The 13,122-nt window shown below is 56.4% G+C and overlaps 2 protein-coding genes across 4 annotated transcripts in view; both read left to right on the top strand.

Annotated features, from left to right (window-relative positions):
* The first annotated feature begins 294 nt into the window (after window positions 1–294).
* Window positions 295–6,275, top strand: LOC140648633 (E3 ubiquitin-protein ligase TRIM7-like). The gene is made up of 7 exons (XM_072854953.1): window positions 295–748; window positions 2,296–2,382; window positions 2,767–2,997; window positions 3,382–3,404; window positions 3,723–3,838; window positions 4,184–4,216; window positions 5,381–6,275. The coding sequence occupies exons 1-7, from the start codon at window positions 341–343 to the stop codon at window positions 5,890–5,892; spliced, it is 1,410 nt and encodes a 469-aa protein (XP_072711054.1). The 5' UTR covers window positions 295–340; the 3' UTR covers window positions 5,893–6,275.
* Window positions 6,276–7,879: 1,604 nt separating this feature from the next.
* CDC25A (cell division cycle 25A) overlaps window positions 7,880–13,122 on the top strand; it is a 28,689-nt gene continuing 23,446 nt past the window's right edge. For 2 of the 3 annotated variants that reach the window (XM_072854952.1, XM_072854951.1), the window contains exons 1-3: window positions 7,880–8,163; window positions 10,890–10,972; window positions 12,982–13,033. In XM_072854952.1, coding sequence (XP_072711053.1) covers window positions 8,012–8,163; window positions 10,890–10,972; window positions 12,982–13,033 — 287 coding nt within the window. In that variant the 5' untranslated portion in view covers window positions 7,880–8,011. The remainder of the gene's footprint in view (window positions 8,164–10,889; window positions 10,973–12,981; window positions 13,034–13,122) is intronic. The other variant, XM_072854949.1, reaches the window with a different exon arrangement.

Below are 13,122 nucleotides of genomic sequence, written 5' to 3'. Positions count from 1 at the left end.
GCAGCCCTGCCCGCAGCCCTGCCCGTCCCCCTGCCCGCAGCCCACCCCGCAGCCCTGCCCGCAGCCCTGCAGCCCTGCCCGTCCCCCTGCCCGCAGCCCCCGCAGCCCTGCCCGTCCCCCTGCCCGCAGCCCCCCCGCAGCCCTGCCCGTCCCCCTGCCCGCAGCCCACTCCGCAGCCCTGCCCGCAGTCCCCCCGCAGCCCTGCCCGTCCCCCTGCCCGCAGCCCTGCCCGTCCCCCTGCCCGCCCCGGGCCAGGCCGGCAGCGCCCGGCGCCGACCGCGTCGCGTCGCGTCCCGTCCCGCCGCCGCGCCCTTTCCGGGAAGCGCGGCTCCCCGCTAGCATGGCGCGGGCCGTGCTGGCCCTGGGCGAGAGCCTGCAGGCCGAGGCCACCTGCCCCGTCTGCCTGGAGCTCTTCTCCGAGCCCGTCATCACCGACTGCGGCCACAGCTTCTGCGGCCCCTGCATGACGGCCGTGCTGGGGACCCCGCCGCGCCCCGCCGCCTGCCCCCAGTGCCGCGCCACCGTGCTCCCCGGCTCGCTGCGGCCCAACCGCTCGCTGCGGGCCGTGGCGGGGCTGGCGGAGGCCCTGGGGGACGAGGCGCGCCGGCCCCGCTGCCCGGCCCACGGCGAGGCCCTGGGCCTCTTCTGCGAGAGCTGCCGCACCCCCCTGTGCCCCCTGTGCCGAGAGGGGCCCCGGCACCGCGACCACCGCGCACGCCCCGCCGAGGAGGCGGCCCAGCAGCTCCGGGTAGGGGGGCTCCGGGCAGGGGCTGCGGTCCCTTCCCTGGGGTGGGCTGGAGTCCCCTCGCGGAACAAGTCGGGGTCGTGTCTGGGCATGGGCTGGGGTCCCCTCCCAGGCACAAATCTGGGGTCCCTCCCAGGCACAGGCTGGGATCCCCTCCCGGAACAGGTCGGGGTCCCCTCGGGGCACAGGCTGGGGTCCCCTCCCGGAACAGGTCGGGGTCCCCTCGGGGCACAGGCTGGGGTCCCCTCTAGGCATGGATCGGGTCCTCTCCAGGCACGAGTTGGGGTCCCTTCCAGGAACAAGTCAGGGTCCCCTCGGCACGGGCTGGGATCCCCTCCCGGAACAAGTTGGGGTCCCTTCCCAGAACAAGTTGAGGTCCCCTCTTGGAACAGGTCAGGGTCCCCTCTGGGCATGGGCTGGGGTCCCCTCCAGGCACAAATCTGGGGTCCCTCCCAGGCACAGGTTGGGGTCCTCTCTAGGCATGGATCTGGGTCCCCTCTGAGCACGGGCTGGGGTACCCCTCCAGTCACGGACTGGGGTTCCCTCGGGGTGCAGGTTAGGGTCCCTGTGCAGCCACGGATTTGGGTCCCCATCCAGCTGCTGGCTGGGGTCCCCGTCTGGGTACGGGTTTGGGGTCCCTGTCTGGGTATGGGTGAGGGTCCCCATCTGGCCATGGTCTGGGGACCCTGTCTGGGTATGGGTTAAGGTCCCCATCTGGCCACGGTTTGGGGTCCCCATCTGGGTATGGATTAGGATCCCCGTCTGGCCATGGGTTGGGGACCCTGTCTGGGTATGGATTAGGGTCCCTGTCCGGCCATGGTTTGGGGACCCTGTCTGGCCGTGGGCTGGGGTCCCATATCCCCGCCACCCTGCTGGGGCTGCTGGTTCTCCGGTTCTCCCACTGCCCATCGCCTCCCCCAGCCCGTCCAGGAGCACAGGACCCTCTCGCTGCTCACCCCTCTGTGGCCCCGCAAGGTCCCAGTGCCCCGTACGTCCCCAGCCAGGGACGGGGCTGGGGCTGCAGCTACAGGGGACACGGTCTCCCCCTGGGATGTAGGCTGGGGTCCCCCCCTGCCAGCAGCTCGCTCTGCCGCAGGGCACGGCTTGGAGGAGCATGGGGGTTTTTTTTTAATACTCCAGCGAATTTATGGAGTGCGTCTGAGACGCAGCGCTGCTGTCACTGCAAACCTCTTCCCACAAATCCCACTTCCAACACCAAAAGTTGTTTTTTCTAATTAAAAAAAACACACCAAAAACAACAAAAAACCAAACCACAAACTTCAGGGTTTCCACATGAAGCTATTCCAGAAATGTTTCTGGCCAAAACAGCTGCGCATGGGATCTCCCTAGCCTGTCTGTACCGCGTGCTTGGGGAGCGGTGGGTGCTCTCCCCGAGCTCTTCCCTTCCCCACAGAGCTGAGCTCAAAACCCACCCCCAGTGACCCCTCCCTGCAGAGCGGTCTTGTCCCCACGGGGGCTGTTTGGTGACATCGTCTCACTCCCGCAAATGTAACCCCAAAATCACCAAACACGCTTCCCCCCTCCCCCAGGAGACACTCCAGAGCAACCTGGTTTTTCTACAAAAAGAGAAAGAAGAATTTAAGCCCAAAGGAGAAGAGAAAAGTGATGACCTGCTGGTATGTTTCTCTCCCCATGCGCGCACTGTGCCCCCCCGCCTGCTTACCCACCCGTCTTCACGGGCACGTCCCATCTTTCCCTCTCCCCGTATATATTTATCTCCTTTTCCATAACAGCACTATTTTCTCTCTCCCTCTCTGTCCATCCCATATATCCTTCTTCCACCCTGCTCTCATTCAGACTCCGCTGTCATCTTGGGTCCATCAACGTCCAGACTTGCCACTCCTCTCCTCCTTCCTCTCTTCCAGCTTTTCCTCCCCCAAAACCCTTCTCCTTTTCCCCATGATCCTTGCCCCCCTCTCCACAGCACCGGGTCCCCGTGCCTGCGTGGAGGCTCCCGGAGGAGGGGATGGCTCAGGGGCCTCCGTGCGGGTGCCTTGCAGGGGAAGGTGGCCTTGGAGCGGCAGAGGCTGCGGGACACCTTCAAGCAGCTGCAGCAGTTCCTGCAGGAGCAGGAGGCCATCGTGCTGGCCCAGCTCGACCAGGCGCATGGGGAGCTCACCAAGGAGCGCCGCAAATACGTCTCCAGCGTTTCGGAGAGGAAGTCGCTGCTGGACACTCTGATTGCGGAGATAGAGAAGAAACGTGACCAGTCAGTGGTCGAATTCCTTATGGTGAGGCTGCATTACCCATCAGGGTGCTGTGACACCCCGGTGAGGCTGGGGGCACCCACCCAGCACCCCTGCATCCCGGTGCCCATGCAGCCCAGAGCCTGGGAGTGAAGGGCAGCACGGTACTGGCCGGCATGCCAGCGGCCAGGCTGTGACACTGCCATGCGTGGTGTGGCCGGTGTGAGTCTGGGCCTGCGGTGTGAGCTGAGGGAAGGCAAAGATTTGGGTGAGCAAGTCACCGGAGAGTCCTCAGGAGAGTGGTGTGACCCCCCCCCAGTCCCCATCACCCTGCTTCATGCAGCAGGGGCGCGACTGTAACTCACTGCCCCGGGGACCGTGGTCCTTCTCGGCAGTGCCAGAGCTGACCTGGTGTTTTCTCTCTTCCAGGATGTTGGCAAAACTCTGAGCAGGTATGAAATGGGCTCAGCGTCGCTCTCCTGCATGGCTCTTTTGGGCAGAGGTTTGGAAATGCTGCAGGCAGCTGAGCAGCAGCGGCAGCCGGGGGGGAGGTGGCTTTGCCCTGCCGAGCATTTGGGATTTAATGTCATGTTATCTGGGACCAGAGGTTGTTGCACCCCTGTTAAAGATGGGTTTCCCATGCCAGTAGCAGGGACACGGCTCCCCTGAGTTATGTTGCTGTAGGGGATTGTCCCCCTGTTTCCGTCCTGGCCCTGGGTGCTGGCTGAGTGCTGGGATCAGAGCTCCTCTCCATGTTGTTTCCCCCTCAGCTGCGAGGCGGCAAAGACCCCGATCCCGGAACCGGTTTCCTTGGAGCTGCAGAGGACCATTACGAGCCTCTCTGAGATGAGCCAGCTGGTCGCGGGTGCGGCGGCCAAATTCAAAGGTAAAGCAAAGAAGCGGCGAGCGATGCCTTGCTGTGTAGCCGGTGTCTGGGCCCCAGGAGGGCGTGCTGCTGCCCCGGGGCACTGGGCACTGCTGTCCCCACACCGTGCTTTCCCCTGGGCTTGGCTGCAGTGGGAGATTCCTCACCACCCACAGCCTCTGCCTGGGGCTCGGGAGCAAAACATGCCTGCTCCAGATGGGACGCATCTCTGAGATGGGCTTTGCTGGAGCCCAGAGCTGTGGGAGCTGGGGAGCAGGCTCCACATCTGGCTTGCTGTCCTGACGGGGAGCAGGAAAGATGCCACAAGAGAAGAGAGACTCAGGCATCTTCCTTTCCTTCCCCTAGTGAACCTGCTGAGCGAGATGGACAGAGAAAGGGGTAAGTTTCTGGAGCTGATGGGCACAAATGAGGGAGAAAAGCTTTCCAGAATGAGTTTCCTTACGTCCTTGGGGCAGAGATGGGCTCACACCACAACATCTAAATCCAGGGTCTGTCTAAAACTGAGTCCCTTCATTTTGACTAGGCCTGCTATAAAAATCCAGCTCCGTCCCCATGCCAGGCAACACCCAACGACACTGTCCTCTGACACCAAACGAGAGCCGGGGCAGCACGAGGCCCTCGGCTTCCCTGTCTCTGGAGACTTTATTCTTATGCTGCGATGTGTAAGACCATGACTACTTAAGCAAAGGGGCCGTACGCATTCTGAGCTGGCTTTTGGGCACAGATCAGAAATGCCTTTGCAGGTGCTCGGTCCTGGCAGCATCGCAGGGCTCGGGGCTGGCTGGAGCTGTTTGCACCAAGGCTGGCCTCTGCCCTCTCAGTTTTCAGGATGAGGGACCTGATGCACAGCATGGGCATGCCTCAGTTTCCCCCATGCTGCAGTCCCTGCTGTGAGCCGTGGCCCTGGAGGAGTGGGTTTAGCAGAGGGCCTGGGGTGGTGGCACTGCACAGTGACACATCTGTGGCCTTGTGGGATGGCCGCGGGATGGCAGCAGAACATCCCACATGAAACGGACAGCTCTGGCTCTGCAGTGAGATTGCCTGGTTATTCAGCGGAGTGGGGTTAGGAGCTGGTTTTCCCTTTGGTGAGCACTCGTCACCCTTGTCACTGGAGCAGGGGCTGGCCTGGCACCACTGCTGCCTTGCAGGCAATGCTTCCTCACACTCCAGGGATATATTGCTCCCCCTCACCCAGCCTGGCTGCAGCCCTGTCACACTTAGACCCAGCAATATCCAGCACAGGATTAGCAAAGCAGGTTTAGCAAAGTCCATCGTGTCTGTCCCCTGCGCGTGGGGATGCTGCCTGGCTCAGTCCTGCTTCAGGGAGTGTTGCTTCACCCGTGGGTCCTGGTGTGGAGGGCAGCGAGTGCCCCGTGTCCTGTGCTGCCCAAGGGGGCTGCAGGTGCTGCGTGTGCGCGCTCGCGGGGCTTGAGTGCCTGCTGTGCTCACAGGACACGTCCCAGCCCCGCAGAAGAGGAGGGAGAGGTGCTGGTTCGCTCCTCAGCGGTCAATGGACTGACATTTCTCTCTGTTGTGCATTAGTGAAGGTGACGTTGGACCCAGAGACAGCAAGCCCGTACCTGATCCTCTCGAAGGACCGCAAAACCGTGCGGCTGGGAGACGGACTGCAAAAACTCCCTGAAACCCCCCTGAGATTCACAGGCAGCCCCAGTGTCCTGGGCTCCCAGGGGTTCGTGGCTGGGAGGCATTACTGGGAGCTGGAGGTAGGGGACGGGGACAGCTGGGCCGTGGGGGTGGCCATGGAGTCCGTTCGGAGGAAGGACTCGCTCAACATCGCCATGGGGAAGATCTGGGCCCTGCGGCTGGACTGGAATCGGCAGTACACGGCGCTCCACATGCCCCCCGCCCCGCTGGTGCTGAAGGAAGAGCCTCGGCGGATCAGGGTCCACCTGGACTACGAAGCGGGCCAAGTGACCTTCTACAATGCAGAGAACATGACGCAGATCTTGCAGTTCAAGGCCTCCTTCACCGAGAAGGTCTTCCCATACTTTTGGCTCTGGTCACCAGAAACTTACATCCAGCTGTGTGCCTGACGGGGTCGAACACCTTCTGGTCCCCTGCCCTGTGCCCTTGCTTAGCTGAGCAGGCAAGAGGCGTGGGAATGACGCAGCATCACGTTGCAAACTCACTGGAGCTCTGCCTGGGCTGGATCCCCTCTGCACGCTACTGCATCTCCTCCTACCAAGTCCTTTGGAGCATTAAAGATGTGTTGTCCTGCCTGGGGGTGTCTGCACACTGGTATCCTGGCCAGACCTCACAGTGACAGTGTCCCACCTGTCCCTGTGGGCACTGAGGACACACACAAATAAGCAGGAGAGTGGCAGGGAAGATGCTCTGATTGCCCATGCCAGTCTTTGGCAGCGCTGCATGGCTTGCTTTGGCTCAGTGTGGTGTGCTGTGTTGTGGGCAGCATGGACGTGCAGGCACCCCACATCCAGGAACTCGGGGTGGAGCCACGGAGCTGCTAATAGCGGTGGTAACTGCTCACGTAAACTGGTAAAAACTGTTGCTTGAAAGGAAAATGTTCGGAGGGGGGACAGGGCTGACCGGAGAGCTGGAGTGAGGGTGCAGCCCGAGCCTCTCCAGGCTGGAGGAGTGGCAGCAATGGGGGTGTGATGGGGATCTGTGAGATCCTGGGTGGTCAGAGATGGAGCAAGCGCTGTGTTGTCTAATCCAGGAACCAGGAGCATGGTGTGAATCTGGTGGGTGGCAGGGCCCAGGCAGAGGGACACGGGTCATGTCCTGGAGGCGTGGGATCCCCTCCCCAGGCCTTTAAATCTCTGCGTCAGGCTGAGAACACTGAACCCAATGTGATCAGCTTTGCAGCCAGAGACAGCAGCCTCTGCAACCACCACAGGGAGATCCAGCAGAGCGCATCTGCCAGGTACTCTGCTCCACAGCAGAGATCAGCAAACCCTTATGTGAGGAGAAGACGCACGACCTGCTGAAGACACGTTGCGGGTCCTGAGCACTTCACTGTATTGCCCTGTTTTCTTCACCTGTAAAATGGGGACCCTGTGTTTTGGAGCTGGGGCTGCTCCCCCCCTGCACCTGCAGTGTCCACAACCAGGCAGGCCTGAGGGATGACCCACACAAGGAGTCCCCTCCTTTCCACGGCAGAACCATTGCTGCCTCCATCCTGCTCCGTGCCTGTAGGCAGGGGACAGGGCAGGAAAAAGGCAAGGTGGGGCAACAGGTCCTCTGAAAAGCTGGCCATGTGTCCATTTTTAAGGCAAATAGCAGCAGCTGGGTAAATAGCACAGTCTTTTACAGGTAGAGGACACAAGCAAGGTCTGCAGAGGTTATTTGGAGCGGCCCAATTGCACGTGCTTTTTGCACCACCCTGCACGCTGACATGAGCATGCAGTGCGTTCAAGTCTCTCTTCTCCCACTCCAATTTCACAAGTGCTATTGCTCTACAAACCCTGTCTCAGTGCTGCAGGGATGCATGCTGGCTTCTTTTCACGCTGTCGCTCGCCAAACGCCTCGCAAAAGTGGCCACCGCTTCCCCAGTGATGCCGCTCATTTATTGTTCTCACAAAGATCTCATTTGAGGAGAAATGAGGTGGAAAGGGTTCCTCGGCTCACCGAGGCCCAGTTACCTGCTGAGTTTATGCCTTTTTTCCCTCATCTTTCCTCGTTTTAACCGCTTCCCTTCAGGCCCAGAGGGGGTGGAGGCGCGGCTAAAGGGAGATAGCCAGAGAGTTGGCGGCAATGGAGGCACTCCAGTGAGGCGGGGACTACATTTCCCAGCATGCAACGCCGAGGAGGGCAACGCGTAAAACGCGTTGCCCTCCTCGGCGTTGCATGCTGGGAAACGTAGTTCCCCTTTGGCATACATTCAGGCTACTTGAGGCACCCTATTGGCTGGCTTCTCTATTGGGCAGGAGCGACGTCAAGCAACAGTTGGAGGCGGGGAATGAGGCGCCCGCCGCCGTTCTTACTGGTCAGAGCGAGCGCGGTGGGCGGGGAGATTTGAGAAAAAACACCCGCCCCCTTCAAACGTCGCGCAGAGGAGAGTTTTGATTGGTGGAGGGGAAGTTTGGCGCCAGCTTCGGAGCGGGCGACGGGTAGCGGCTGGGGTCAAAGCGGTGCGGGCCGCGCTGACAGGAGGACGGGAGGGTTCAGCCCAGCTCGGCTCATCTCGGCTCCATGGATCCCGCACCGGGCGGTTCCTACCGCCGCCGCCTCCTGCTTCTCTCCCCGGCCTCCCCCGCTTCACCCGCCGTGGTCAAGTCTCTCTTTCCCGCCGACCTCTCGCCGGTCTCCGACCTCCGCCTCACCATGGAGCAGCTGGGACACGGGTCAGTCAAAGCGGGCACCCCCCTCCTCCCTTCCTCCTGAGGGCCTCTACCATGACTCCCCCCAAAAAAAAAAAAAAAAAAGCGAGGCCTCGAGGGCCTGTTCGCCCCATTTTTCCCCTCCCGGACCTGAAGCGAGGCCTGAGGGAGCTCCCCCCCCCCCAGCCATGCGCGGCCTCGAGGGCCTCTTCTCCCTCACTCCGGACCCGAAGCGAGGCCTGGGGGAGCTCTTCTCCTCCCCCCATTTAAAAAAAAAAAAAAGCAAGGCCTCGAGGAGTGGTTCTTCTCCTTCTGTCCCACCCCCGGCAGTGAAGCCTTGAGGAGCTTTTCTCCTACCCCCCACCCCCCAAGGCCTGAAGGAGCTCTTATACCTCTGCTCCCCTCCCTTTCAGAAGCAAGGCCTCCAGGGCCTCACCCCCCCAAAAAAAGTGAGGCCTCGTGGATCTCTTCTCCTCCCTCCCCACCCCCCGAATCGAGGCCTTGAGGAGATCTTCTCTTAATCTCCTTCTCCCCCGGGAAGTGAGGCCCTGAGGACCTCATCCCGCATTCTCTCCTTCCTAACACCCCACTCCCTTACAACTGAGGCCTCGAGGACCTCTTCTCCTAACCCTCCTCCCAAAAAGCAAGGCCTTGAGGAGCTGTTTCTCCTCACCCCCCCCAAAATGAGGCCTCGACGAGTTCTTCCTATGCCCCCCGCCCTTGCAAAACCGAGGTCTCCATGACTCCCTTACCCCCCGCCCCGATGAAGAGCTCTCCTCCCCCCTCCTGCTGCTCGGCCCCCCCCCCCCACTGCCCCTCCTCCCACTAAATAGCCCCCTTCTGTGCTGCCCCTTTCTCCCTAGGGAGCCGTGAGACCGGGCCTTCCGCCCCTCTGCCCCCGGGAGCCCCTGCTCTCCTGCCCACACGTGGTCGTGGTTCCTGCGCCGTGGGCCATCTTCTCCCTGTGGTGTCCCACCACGTGCCACCATCTTCCCCTGGTTCTGCTCTGGGCATCCACCTTGCTCCTGAGCCCTTCCCTCTGCCTGGCCCCCGGACTGGGTGCTTTCCCCTCTCCCACAAACGAATGCTGGTACCTTTGTGTCTGTCCTTCCTGCCTTCCCTCCCACGTTAGCTGCATCGTCTCAGCTCCTCCTTGCTCCCCATGCACACCCTCACCCAGTTCCTGCATGCCCCTCCTCTCTTTTCTGTTTCACATATGGAAAATGCTGCAGTCTTTGGGCTCTGCCGCTCCTCTCCCCATTAACCGTGCAGTTGCTCAATCCAATTTTGCTGTTACTACTCCTTCATCTTCTTATTTCTACAGTAACCTCTACAGTTTGTCTCTTGTAGGGCTCCTGTATTTGCCCTGGCCTACTCTCTGGTCCTGGTGGCTCTCCTTGTATTTGTCCTTTGTTTGCTGTTTTTATATAATTCTCATTTCTGTAATCACCTGCTTTCTTTATGATCCTTCCCTCCTTCAGATTCCTGGAATTCCTGGAAACGATTTGCACCAGTCCCCCCTGTGTTCATTATTTTGAGTTTGTAGCCCTAGCTTGCTCCCTGGTGCGTTTTTTTAATTAACCAATGTGATGGAGGAGCCACACTCAAGTAGTTTGTCCCTTATTTAAAGTAATACAGAGTAAGGCTACGTATGATTTGCATATCTCTCTGTACTGAAGCCACCGTGACCCGTGCCCATGTACGGAACAACTGTGTGTCTGATGTGGCTCAGCAGTCGGGCAGGAGAGCTTGCCTTGAGGTTCCCTGCCCGCTCGCAGAGCAGTGTTTGTACTTGCACACGCATCAGGTCAGGGGCTGGTGTTACTTAGGCTCTGGATGCCTCGAGCCCCTTCACCTACAGAATGAGTTAGACTGGTGTGCTGGTTTTGGCTGGGATAGAGTTAATTTTCTTCATAGTAGCTGGGGTTAAACCACGACAACTGGTCTGATGGTTATGTGAGCAGAGAAGAACTTACTTAGTTGATAAGACAAAATTTGAGCGCTAACTACTTAAAAAAATGAGTTTGAGTTAGAAGTTTGGTAATTTTTTCTATGCAAAACAATAATTAAATGAGTGGCTGCCGAAGTGAGGGTTGCAGTCCCGAGAAGGATAATGGGGCTGTGATATAGGTGTTTCTAGAGAAAGGTTTGGGAGGTGCTAATGTGATTCCAGGCACCAATATCCTACTGCACATTTAAAGTGTTTTTAGTCCTAAAGTTTTACTGTAAGCTCTGCTACTTTGTTGTATTAGAACCGTCATTTGTGAAGGCACAAGCTCAGGACAGGCTCTAAAACATCGTTTCAGAAAAAACCCCTCACAGTTAATATGTCATGGAGAAGAAGCTTGGTAGTTTGGTGCGAGGTGACCAGAAAGGCTATCAGGAGAATGATTGTCTTAAATGACACTCTCCCTGTCTTTGTTTTGGAAGCCTAACTTCTAATATTACCAGCACTGAGTGTGCAGGTTTAAAAAAAAAAAACACAAAACCAAAAACGGAAGCTGAAGTCCCTGTAGGTGTTAGAGCTGAGGATATTTGTAAGTGTGACCTGGTGGAGGCATTGTCCATGTACTCAGTAGAGCACGAGAGACTGCAGTCTGCAGGACTGCCGAGCTGGAATCCTTTCACTTGGCCGATGATAAAGGTTTCAGGTTATGATTACCTCTGCTGTATAGCTACGTTCAGGCGCTCCTATATTGTATTTCTTGCTTTGATGAGCATTTAAAACAAATACCTAACTTCCTTTACAGTCAGCATGAAAACGCTGAGCAAGATCTGGGAAACAATACTAATGGCTTACAACGAACAGTGTCATCGGAATCAACAGACTCAGGTACGGCTTTCTCAATAAATAACACGTAAGAAATGAAAAGCATCGTATCTTTACACGGCTTCCACCACAAGCAGCTGCCAGGATTTGGACAGAGAACTAATGCTGCCTGCCTGCAATCCCTGCAGCCACTTCTCATTCTTACGTTCTTGAAAGGAGAGAGGCAGGCAAACCACCACTCACCAAGCTTCTGCAGTTCATGGTTTGGGTTGTGGGTGTTTTTTTGTTTGGTTGGTTTTTTTGCTTTAATTGTCCTGGAGTATGTTAGCAGTAGAGCTAGCGTGGAGGAAGAACTGGTTCTGCCCCCACAGGGGGGACTCTGGCAGAGATGGCCTTTTTTTCTTAGGATGGCTGTTAAGACGTGGTTGCTGACCTGTCATGCTTTGTACTCCAGCATGATGTTTACCACTGCCATTTTCTGATTGCCTTGATGTTCTGCTCTGTACATGGTAGTAGGTCAACACCTTATCATGAGTGTATCGGCCTTTCTCGCAGTAGAGATGGCTGAAGAAGGTGGCTGCTAAAGATAGCCCAAGATAGGCTCCACTGGTGAATTGGATTCCCACCATTCTCTAGCCTGTCTTGCAGATATTGGCTTGTGAGTGTTTATAGTTGCATGTTGGGTCTGTGGTCGGGAGAACTGGGAGATAATGTTTCATTCTTTGTTGTTAGGATCCGTTGCATATCTGCATTCGGCTCTGAATGGGACCCATTTGAGTTCCTGCCCTTTAGAGGGTGATAACTTTGATGAAAGCAAGTTGTCACTGTGTGGTTTCTCTCTTTAAACCCAAACTGTGCTAACCTGCTCTGCACGCTGGAACTAAGGCTGTTGAGCAGGGTTTGTCTTGTGGCTTGGGGGTTTTTTTGTGGCTTTTTGTTAACATGAGCTGATTGTTTATCTGAAACCTGAGGAGCTGCATCTTAGTACTGATACTTGCCCAGAAGTGGTTTTTTTTTTTTCAGGTGAGATGTTTTATAAGTGAAAATTAAATAAGCTATTACGCCATAACTTGTAGAATTAGGGAAGCTTCTGATACTTCATTGGTCCAGCCCAGTGAATGAAATCAGTGTCTCCATCTGAATTTATGCACCAGTTTGACTGTGCGTGGTAATTTCAGCCATCAAAGGAACTTTATGAACCGCTAAAACACAAGTACAGCTCGCAAACCACAGAGTGGGATAGAATAACCAAGCTTGCTAAATCGACACTTTTTTCTTTTTTTCCTGTCTCCAAAACAGGCCTTAAGTGCTTACAAAACATGATTAAGGTTTCTGCTGTGCTGAGACCACTACCTGTCATGTTAGTCAAATTAATTCTTTGTAGTTGTTTGTTTCGATAACAGTCACTGAAGTAGCAACAAGTCTCGTCACGATGGTATAGAGTGTATTCTGGTAAGCTGTTGGCCTATCACTAGGGCTTGTGAATACTGCCATAATACTCCTTGGGGAATCTGTGTTTAAGCAAACTTCATATTTGACTGTTCTTAAATGCTACGTAGCTGTAACGTTTCGCTTGGTTTGTTCTTATGGGGTGCTTGCTGTTACTTCCAGTACACCAGCATGCATTAAGAAGGGCCTTTTGACTACTTTTTTTGGAATGACTCCAGAATCTCTTCCTATGAAGAGGTGTAACTAAAAACATGGCTTAAAAACCCCTAAAGGACTAAGTTGTTTATTAAGATGTGTGTGCGTGTGAGAGAATAAGCCAAGAGTATTCCATGTTATGTGGTAGCACTCTCTTCTATATGACATTCTAGGCAGGGCTAGGGGTGCTTTTTTAATCACTCCTATTTTTCCCCAAGCACTAACACTGATAATCTGTGGCCAAAACCAACGGTGTGGAGTATCTGTAACTGTTACTTACCTCTACATTGAGGTGAGGCTGCAGTTGGGACTTTCCACATTAGTTTCTTGTGTCAGCTCAGGGTCTTTCTGAGGAAATCTGTAGCAGTGTCCAATACTTTGTGTTTCCTAGATACTACTCAGTAGAAAACACTGTCTTTCCTCTGCAGGTTGTGCTTTGGATTCACCTGGTCCTGCAGCCTCAAATGATACGGAGGAAACGTACGTAACCATATGCTAAGCCTGACTTCTGGCATTTCACGTTGCACCATGAACAAACGTAGGCTAATGAGGCTTGATGTGGCTTTTCC

Source organism: Ciconia boyciana, chromosome 2 (assembly GCF_034638445.1).
Source record: "Ciconia boyciana chromosome 2, ASM3463844v1, whole genome shotgun sequence".
NCBI lineage: Eukaryota > Metazoa > Chordata > Aves > Ciconiiformes > Ciconiidae > Ciconia > Ciconia boyciana.
Note: the sequence above shows the minus strand (reverse complement) of the source record. Positions and strands in the feature narration are given on the sequence as shown.

Coding starts and splice junctions, on each gene's coding strand:
- LOC140648633 (XM_072854953.1), top strand. CDS start 341: ATGGCGCGGGCCGTGCTGGCCCTGGGCGAGAGCCTGCAGGCCGAGGCC. Junction 749..2,295: donor AGGCGGCCCAGCAGCTCCGG/GTAGGGGGGCTC, acceptor CCCCTCCCCCAG/GAGACACTCCAGAGCAACCT. Junction 2,383..2,766: donor AGAAAAGTGATGACCTGCTG/GTATGTTTCTCT, acceptor GGTGCCTTGCAG/GGGAAGGTGGCCTTGGAGCG.